This window comes from Antrostomus carolinensis, unplaced genomic scaffold, assembly GCF_000700745.2.
Source record: "Antrostomus carolinensis isolate BGI_N321 unplaced genomic scaffold, ASM70074v2 scaffold47749, whole genome shotgun sequence".
Taxonomy (NCBI): domain Eukaryota; kingdom Metazoa; phylum Chordata; class Aves; order Caprimulgiformes; family Caprimulgidae; genus Antrostomus; species Antrostomus carolinensis.
The window spans coordinates 115-10,068 of NW_010340158.1; the positions used below are offsets into that span (position 1 = coordinate 115).

General features: G+C 41.2%; 1 protein-coding gene across 1 annotated transcript; it reads left to right on the forward strand.

The window, feature by feature from the left end:
• Positions 1-224: 224 nt before the first annotated feature.
• Positions 225-9,417, forward strand: LOC104517533 (arylsulfatase D; the record flags this gene model as incomplete). Its single annotated transcript, XM_010176074.2, has 6 exons — positions 225-648; positions 1,709-1,845; positions 3,506-3,640; positions 6,482-6,644; positions 7,600-7,762; positions 9,323-9,417. Coding segments are annotated over 6 exons (1,117 nt in total), but the record flags the coding sequence as incomplete, so codon positions are not given.
• Positions 9,418-9,954: the final 537 nt, after the last annotated feature.

Consider the following 9,954-nt stretch of genomic DNA (forward strand, 5'->3'; position numbering starts at 1 on the left):
ATTAATATGTTAATGACTTCTTAGAAAAGTAAGGAATATGCATATTTTGATGGTATAAAAGCTTTTGTGGAGAGATGAGTCTGTATGCTTGATAGGCAGAGCAATCCCCCATGCATTCGGCGCCATAATAAAGAATGTCTGCTTCTTAAAACTACATTGGTGTTAAGAAGTTTATTCCCAATTTTAGTGACGTTGGATTTAAGATCTTTGTTTTATATTTTCAGGGAAGTGGCATTTGGGTGTGAACTGCAAATCCCGCCGTGATCACTGCCACCATCCTTTAAATCATGGCTTTGATTATTTTTATGGCATGCCTTTTACCCTTTTGAATGAGTGTCAAGGCATAGATGACCCTGAACTGGCCAAGTCTTTGCAAGAAACATATTGGCTTTACACACAGATGATCATCCTTGCAGTGCTTACTCTTCTGATTGGAAAACTTACCAATTTTTTCTCAATAAAATTGAAAACAATCATATGTCTGGCCATCTGTGGTCTCCTGTATTTCATCTCCTGGTTCTCCAGCTATGGTTTCACCAAGTACTGGAACTGTATCCTGATGAGAAACCATGATATCACTGAACAACCAATGAATTTAGAAAAAACTACTTCTAATATCCTGAAGGAGGCATTTTCATTCATTGAAAGGTAACCAACAAAAATTGTATTGCATTTTAAGGATTTTGGAGAACAAGGTGATTGCTGTGTCATTTGCCACCAGGTTAGGCAGCTGGCATGCTGACCTGCCCGTCCTGATGCTGGCCAATAATTTGTTGTTTTCTGGCACTCCCCTACCTGCCAGCAACCAACTGCTGTCCACCTTATACATAGCTTGTCAGCTCCTCAGGAAAAGGAAGATGGTTTTTTTGTGTGTGTTTATATTTTGTTCACCTAATACAAACAGGTCCTGGCCAAGGACTGGGCCTTTTGCCAGTAGGAACAGAAAAATTATCTTAGCCTGATGACTGGACTGTCATAGGAAGTGTCATATGAAGTTAGAATTATTCAAACAGGAGGGTGATAGTGAGTTTTGTTTTGTTCTCCAAGGGTGTGTCCTTCGTTTCCAATACTATCAGTAGCTTCCACTGGCATTGAACAAGCCCCTAAGTCATTAAAAGTATTGATGTGTCAATTCTGGGCATATCCCTGAATAGGATTATACTATTTCTGTCAGAGTTTTTTTAAAAGGAAATGGAGGGTAAGATAAATCTCTTCTGTAAAACTTTGAGCATAGATAATCTCAGGATATCCTGCCTGGCCTGATGTTAAAGGGGTGTGGTTCCCCTGGGGCTGCAGTGTCATATCTGTCTCTTGCACAAGGATGTCTAAGATGCTCATGTTAATTTGAAGCGAGCGAGCCCTATTCTCTTTGCCTCTGAGATTGTAGCATTCTTTTGGCATGATCTTTCTTACTTATTTATTTAATGTTCTAAACATTTCTCGTTTGGAAACAGAAAATGAAAGTGCCCATTACTATTTTGGTCTTAATACAGAACCAGATTTTGAGGGGTGTTTTAATACCCTCTGTCTCCCAAAACCTCAAAAAACCAAAGATGTCAAAATATTTATTTATTTGTTTCTTTCTTTATTTATTTTAGTTTAGGCCCCAATAATATTTTTATTGAGACAGTCACTACCATGCCACTGTTATATTTTGGGTTGAGTGGCAGTTTGCAGAGAAATGACTATTGTTTTTCTTTTATTTCAGAAACAAGCATAGACCGTTTCTTCTCTTTGTTTCCCTTTTACATGTTCACACCCCTCTCATTACCACAGAGGAGTTTCAGGGAAGAAGCAGACATGGCCTATACGGAGATAATGTAGAGGAGATGGACTGGATGGTGGGTAAGTGGTTGTCTTGGAGAAAACCCTGAATTTATTTGAATGTGGAAAATAAATTAAAGGGGTAGTCACAGAACTCCCTTTTTTCCTATGACAAAAAATAAGTGAGCTTGCCTTGGATACACAGTCAGCTCCAGAGACTGCCATTCCATTACCACACCTCTTTTTTTCTTTCTTAAGATGAAAGCTCAAAGGCTTCTTGTGAGGATTTGTTCTTTGTATTTTTTTTAATTGACACACGTCTGTGCTGCAGTGTTAAATGCAGTCAAATAATCAAATATGTGCTCGACTGTGTTGTTAATCAAAATGTATGACATTTTTTCCAGCTCTGTCTAGTCTCAGAAAATATACCTGGTGCTGCTGCTGAATATTACATTATATAGTGGTAGTTTTGTGTACTTGTTTGTTTTTATTGAAGAATAATCCTCAGAGTAGAAGTCAGAACTCCCTCCTAGCCAAAAGGCCACGTTAAAAAGCTAGGGAGTTTCACTTAATAAATTGTGTGAAGTCAGAGTATCATGAAGACTCACTTAGGTCTAAATCTAGGCTCTGAGTGCCAGTTGTATTTTGAGAGAAACCCCATTGCTTCTGACGGGCTGGCTGAGGAGCTTTGCGAGATCCAGTTGAACTAGAGGACTCTGCCATACTCCTCTTGCAACTTTTTGGCACCAGTCACCCTCAGGCACAGGCTTCACCAGCAGAGCTGGATAGCAGAAGTACAATGGTGTAAGGAACATGCCTTTTATAGACCAAACAGGATGGCAGCTAGTGAGGACAGAAGTCTCCGGAGTTGGACGCTAAATAAGAGATTTGAGGTCTCATTCAGAACCAAGATGATGTCTAGACTCCATCTAAACTCTTTTTGGGGGCAAGTGTCTGTTTTTGGGTAAGTTCAATAATTAGTTTGACCAAGGAGACACAGGAAGTCTGTAAAGAAGAGATTGAGCAATAGAGCGGATCACTGGTTTATGCTTTTTCCTTGCATACTTCAGCTTTTGCTGCTGCTTCTGTAGCTATGGAAGCTGTTCTTGATGAATTATTTGCTGCAGTAGGTGATGAGGACAAGCAATCAAAGATAAATCATATTCTGTATAAAAATTTGATGCTATCAGTAGTGAAAACATTCCTTATGAAGTTAGGTTTGAATTGCACTCTGTGGAGTTTTCCCACTGACATCAGGAGAAGATTTTGGTTGATAGCATGCAGCCTGATCTCAGAGTGACTGTTCAGTTCCTGGTGAGGCACAGCAGATTTCTCTGATTAGGAATCTAGGCAGCATTATTGTTCAAGCTTTTCAAGATGCTTGAGGCTACACAACAGAGACAGTCCTTGACTTGGAGAACTTGCAGCATAAAGCTGACAGAGTATTCTCAGTAGCTCAAATAAAAGGATCATCAGTTTAAATTATTTTCCAATTGGTTTTATTTTTTATTTTCCTGTTTTTATAGATACCACAAACAAATTTAGGACACATTCAGCAGCTCTCCATTGGGCTCTTACTATTTCTGTAATGCAGGATTACTCTTTGCATTGCTTGTGGAAGCTCATAACACAACTCATTCAGTTAAAAGGGAAGACTCAGCCTTCACTGAATTTTGAGTCAAGGCCTAAAAAATTTGACTGCATCTCTGGGCATAGTTATGATGTTTTGCTTTGTTTATAGGCAGGCTTCTGGATGTTATTGACAAAGAAGGCTTGAAGAATACCACATTCATTTATTTTGCATCTGATCATGGAGGATACTTAGAGGCTCACAGAGGAAATGCTCGGTTGGGTGGATGGAATGGGATCTATAAAGGTAAAATTTTGTTAGTGTGTACATGCATAAGACTTCCTCTTAAAAAAGAAAATTATAGAATAAAATACATCCAGACAGACTACATTTGCTAAACTATACAATGGGATTATAATCTTGGATTGCAGGGCTGGAGTTTAAGCGACAGGTCTTGCCCTATTCACCAGTCTACAGAGAAGAGATTCTTCCTTTCCTCCTTGCAACAGCCTGTTGTTGCAAGGTCATAATGTATTTATTTCAATGCTGTTATGTTCCCCCTCATTCATCCTTTCTTTAGACTCCAGTACACTTGTACCCCCTTCTAGTTCCATGTTGTCTTTAAATATTGTAAGCATACTATCTAATCCATAACACAAAGCACTACCTGAAAATGTTGTGGTATCACAGAATATCTCAAGTTGGAAGGGACCCATAAGGATTGTTGAATCCAACTCCCTGCTCCTTGCAGGACTACTTAAAACTAAACTGTATGACTACGAACGTTGTCCAAGAAGCTGTTTGACTTTCCTGGGCAGCCTGTTCCAGTGTCTGACCACCCTCTCAGTGAAGAAATTTTTCCTAATGTCCAGTCTGAACTTCCCCTGACGCAGATCCAGAACACAGTGATTGGAGTTTCACTTGAAACATCCTTCTGTTTTTCACAGTAGACTGTTATCTATGTCAACACTGGCAGATATCATGTTGACTTTTTTCTTGATATAGTTTTCCAGTTTCTCATCTATCTTATAGATGTTTCATCTAGACTCTTTTTCTACGACTGGCTTCTAACACAGTGTCAAAAGCTCTATGGAAATGAAGATCCATAGTGTGTCTTGTGTGTGCTCCCTCCAGACTGCTAAGCCTCAAAAAGCCACTGTGACAGCTTGGGCAGCTTGTCATTTATTGTATAATGAAGCCCGAAAGCTGCTCTCATCACTTGTTACCCTACAGAAGAAGATTTGAGTGCCTTGACCTTGCTCAGCAACAAAATACACATTGTCTAGTAGTAAGTTACTTGATGAGCCACACAAACAGTGTTTGAAACAGTTGGGATCTCACCCAGGAACAGTCCTAAATGCTAAATTAGCCTTCAGTTCTGGATATGAAGCTTCCATGCGGATGCAGAAAGGCTGACGAGCTCACTTGAATAGCTCAGAACCTAACCTCAGGAATTCACTTCTACTAGCCTAACACAAGTATATTAGTAACAGGAGAGCCTGGAGAGGAAAGGTGAATGTAATTAGACAGAGATTTCAGTGTGAGAGGACAATGATTAAATCATGCCTGCTTAGAGAGGAGACGAGAGGAAATATATTATCAGTTTAGATAGACAGTAATAACAGAAAAGCATTCCCATTTATGCCCACATACAGCAGAACAGGGGACATCCCACTGAAACTAACTATCAAGGTTAAAAAATGTAGTTTAATTCATAAATATCTGTAGAACACACTGCTGCTATTGCTAATAGGCTATTGAATACAAGAAGATAAATAAGCCACACGTATGAATAATGAGAACAGCCGCTAGTGAATAACAAAGCATGAGATACCCTTATCTTGCATAGTGCAAAGATTACTGCACAGGCAGCTGGACTTGCCCTGTTTATAATCCATCAAGCCACCCTGTCAGCCTTTAAAACCAAGCTCTGGCATCCTTGCCTCTCAGCTGTAACTATAAACACACCTCCCCCACAGCAAAGCCCAGCATGACTTAGCAAAGCCAGAGGACAGTATAAACTACCATTCGGGTGCTGATTTATTAGCTGAGCTAAGAAGCTAACGTCAAGTTTTGTTTGCCAGTTTTCCTACAGAACTTTCCATCAATGACTTGTCATTTTTGCCCTTGATAGGAGGAATAACCAAGCACAGTTCATACAGGTACCTGAGCTTCAACATTTTGCAATTTTTGTTTTCTAACTGGATCCTCAACTTTCTGGCTTTAAACCACATTGTTTCACTAATATCCCCATCCTTGACATCTATAACTCATATCTGTGATTAGTTTATGGTTTTCACTTTGAAACACTATTCAAAACGATGAATATTTTGACTTGTAAGAGAGCCAATGCATGGAGGAGATAATTTAGAAGAAGACTAGAGGAATGCAAGAGAAACCAGGTTAAGAAAGACTCTTTGGATTACCTCAAAACAACTTCAGCAGAAATGTAGGTGGAAAGTCTTCATCACTGCAGCATATTCAGAGCACTCCGCTATTTACTGCACGGGTTCTGCACTCTCCCATTTGGGACCACCTCAGAGCACCCCTGGGACTGAAAACTCCCGTAGGGTGATCAAACATTATTCTAATTCCCCTCACTGCTCTCCAGGACTGCAAATCATTTTGTAACGTTCCTGCTGCCTCTGATTGTGAACTGTCTGACAGCCAAGTTTGCCCTGTGCCAACCCGCCTTCCTCGGGCACTAAGTGTGACTGCAACCGACATTCCATTGACACCAAGTCAGATTTTGCTTTTTATTAACAACAGCCTTTTTTCTTGGGCATGTTATTAGGGAGTATGGAGATTATTCTCAGACATGACATTCAATTAAAGTTATGGGTCAGAATGTCTTCTCAGGCATCAGAGGGTGGAATTGTTCCTCTTCTGACAAAAATACTGCTTAATAGTGGGTTGCTCTATGTGCCACCCAAGAAAGCAATATAAAATAAAGAGGTTATTAATACTTATTTTTGAAGAATGGAATTTGCACTGTAAGTCCTTCTACCGTTCTCCAGGATTTGGTGTGTTTTCATTAAAGTTATTTGAATATTCTAAAAGTTTTAAAACCTTTTATTATCCATGCATAATAAACATCTCTTTCGTTCTTTTATATTTTTTGGCATTTTTTCCCCCCTTCTCTAACAGGTGGAAAAGGAATGGGAGGCTGGGAAGGCGGGATCCGTGTCCCAGGAATAGTTAGATGGCCAGGAGTGTTGCCTGCAGGGACTGTTATTGATGAACTGACAAGCCTTATGGACGTTTTCCCAACTGTGGTTCACCTGGCTGGAGGGGCAGTGCCTCAGGACAGGTACAAAGGTGGCTTCATGAACCACATTTGCTCCCTTTTCTTGATTTAGATAGAAGCTGACTATATATGTGATGCATCCTAACAGCCACAGGTTAAATTATGTTTGTTTCTTAACCAGGAAATTCTCTAGCTTGCTTTCTGTGTAGCTTTCCCCATTTTCTCTGCTTATATGGAAAAGGTAAAGGAAAACAGTACGTTTTATCAAGGGTCATTTAGCTAATTCAGTTTTCTAATCACTAAAAGGCAGCCTGGTTGATTTGGGACACTTGGGATGACTAAAAAACAAAATCAAAAAAATCACCACAAAAAAAACCCCTTTTTTAATCTTACTTTTTATAAAAATTCATAGATATTCACAAAGCTGGTTGGCCCTGTTACAGTACTCGGACAGGCCCTTTCCAAGACCAGAAAGCCTGGTTCTTCATGAGTGGAGAAGGTGGATCAAATGGCTCATGGCCTGCATTTGGCTGCTGGTACCAGAGAAGTAGCTTCCTCAATAGTAAACAAGTTGTAGCATCTCTGTTAGACTTCTCTAAAGAACACATGAAAGCATGAGTGGCTAAGCCATTTGGGCAAAAATCATAAAAGTACCGGTGGTGTGTAACTAAACCAACTGATCTTCAATGCAGTTAGTGGAGCAAAATTAAAAGCTGTGAACAATGCCTTCACTATGGTTATCACCTGCTCCCAGGAAAATTACAGTAATGGTAACTTACCTCCCCAGGCAGGATGTGTGAACTAGCTGTAATTGCAAAAACTGCTACTAACTGCTAATCACTGGTCTCCACCCATCCGCACAATTAAAAATCTCAGGGCTCATTAGCTAAACAGTAGCTTGGTTTAGAAATGACACTTGAAATCCTAATGCTGCATACAGGGAGAGTGAGTACTGCTCACGCTCCAGCTGCAGACTGAAATTCCTGAGCAGCCTGGTGACTCCCGTCCTCTCCATCAGGGTCATCGACGGGCGCAGCTTGCTGCCTTTGCTGCAGGGGACAGTTCAGCGCTCCGGGCACGAGTTCATGTTCCACTACTGCGGTGTGTTTCTGCATGCAGTGCGGTGGCACCAAAAGGACAGTGAGTATAAATATCCCCCCTTCCTCCAGATCAGAGATGATGTAATGACCTCTAGCTTCCAATAGAGTATCATGTAAAAACACACATACATACACATACCTGTAGTAAGTTTATTGCCTCAAACTTGTCAGTTCTTCTGCAAGGTGCAGAAAGGCTTCATTGTTTGCTGTCCTGCCTTGCCCGAAATGAAGGGTTTCGTTTCCTGGGTAGTAGCATAGCTTCAGGTATGTCCCTGTTGTTGTAGTGTTTCTATCAGTTTTGCTGTGAAAGCATTTGGGATCAGCTCTAGTGTAAGAAAAACTGAAGAAAAAAGAAAGTGCACACATAAGGTCTTTATCTTAAGCAGTAGCTTCTTTGTTTTCAATAGCCCCATCTTATTTATTTGTTTCATTTTTTCAGCTGTGGCATTAGACAACTGCAGCTGTAAAGCTTTCCTGAGCTTTCAGCAAGCACCCAGACTTTGCTGATGTCATCCTCAGTTGAAGTGTAAAAGGGAACGGGCCAGTGACTGGTATCTGTGTTGTTTTTCATGCTCAAAATGGAGGATGGCATTTGTGCAACCAAACGTAGGTGCCTGGATCTGGCCTTATCGTTTTATAGTCAGTCAAGATGCAGATGTTTGCAGGGTGCAATTCACTTCCTTCTATTTAGCACATCTGGGCTAGATGAGTCACACCTATTTCTCCACTGACTAAAAAGGGAGCTGAGGTTGACCATATCAGCTATAAAAATCACTCTCATATTAAAGTTAGCTGAGATGAATTGCACCTCCTGTGACTGGATGATGTGATACTAAGTGATGATGTGATGACAGTAAGCTGAGGAATTCACAGGGATACTGTACACAAGTTTTTTCATTCTGCACAACTGGAGAAATGGAGCCGATGGAGCAGGCTATGGCTGCTCATCTTCCCGTCCTTTAGAAACTTGAAAGAGCCTCTTTAATTTTTGGTTTGCTTTCCCTGTCTGTGAAGTGAGAGGAGAATTACAGAGTTCTTGGGAGACTGCAATTAGATAACACTAACAAACGCTAGGGCATTCCACCAGCAGCAGCTGCTCACATTCAGCTGGTACGTTGACAAGGAGCTGGCTGTTCAAAGAATGCTTTGAGCACTGACCATGGGTTGAAACAATCCTAGGCAGCCCAGAGGGAAATCCTTCATATGGCACAGTGTTAACTAGGCAGTAGGTCGTTGTACTCAGCTGGCAGGAAACATGGAGGAAAGGGAGTAAGGACCAAATGTGAGGATGTGATGCCAGGTGCTGCAGTGGAATTTTATTTTTAGGTTCTTGATTCCAAAGATAAAACTGGGTATTTCATTCAAAGAAAAATGTGTAAGCTATAGAAGCCATATAGTACCTGTGGAGCTAAGCCCTTCAGGGTGAGATCCAGAGCAACTTACGCACTGCTCAAGGAGCTGTATGTTAGAAAATGCTAAGTACAAGGGTGTCTCATAAATCCACTTCATCCATGGAATGGAGCATCTTCCAGCTCTTCATGGAAGGATTGTTTTGTTGATAGGTTTTTGTTTGGTTTTTTCCTTGGGAATCCTCATTCTCTGTTTTCTCTGGAAGAAGATGCTGGTAACCTTTTTGTCTAGGAACTAGGAAAGGATTCATTAAAAAAAGAAAAGAAAGAACGAAAGAAAAGTGAGAGAGTGCTGCAACTGCCCATCTTCTGCGTTGTAGCTGAGCGGTAAGGCCTTCGCAGCCCTAGTTGGGCAGAACTGCTGCAGAGCTGGTGCCTGGTGCAGCCCGAGCAGCCGGTCCTGCTCTCGGCAGCTCTCTCTGCCTCACGGCTTCCCCCAGCTGGGGATTTGGATGACCTGATACCACCATGGCTATGAAACCTGGTGGTCCCAGTGAGGGAACTACACTTGCTCAAGGCCAACATTTTGGCTGTCTTAACTAATTACTTATCTAAGGAGACCAGAACTCAGTTCATTCCTCGGTTTGGGCACAAGCGAAATACATCGTCTCCAAGTGAGGTGTGTAAATCACCGCCCTGCTCCTTTGCTTTTCCTGGGGGATTTGGGCCTCTGCAAATCATAAATCACGATGAGTTGAACCAACCCCACCACCTAACACTGCAAGCACTCACTTTTGGTTAGGGGTTATCTTTCTCCGTTGCTGTTGCAGTCCCTTTTTTATGAAGTATATTAACCTGATTAAAATACAGAAAAAAACCACTGGAGGAGGGTCTGGTGTGCTCCTCCCCTGGTAAGACCCCGTA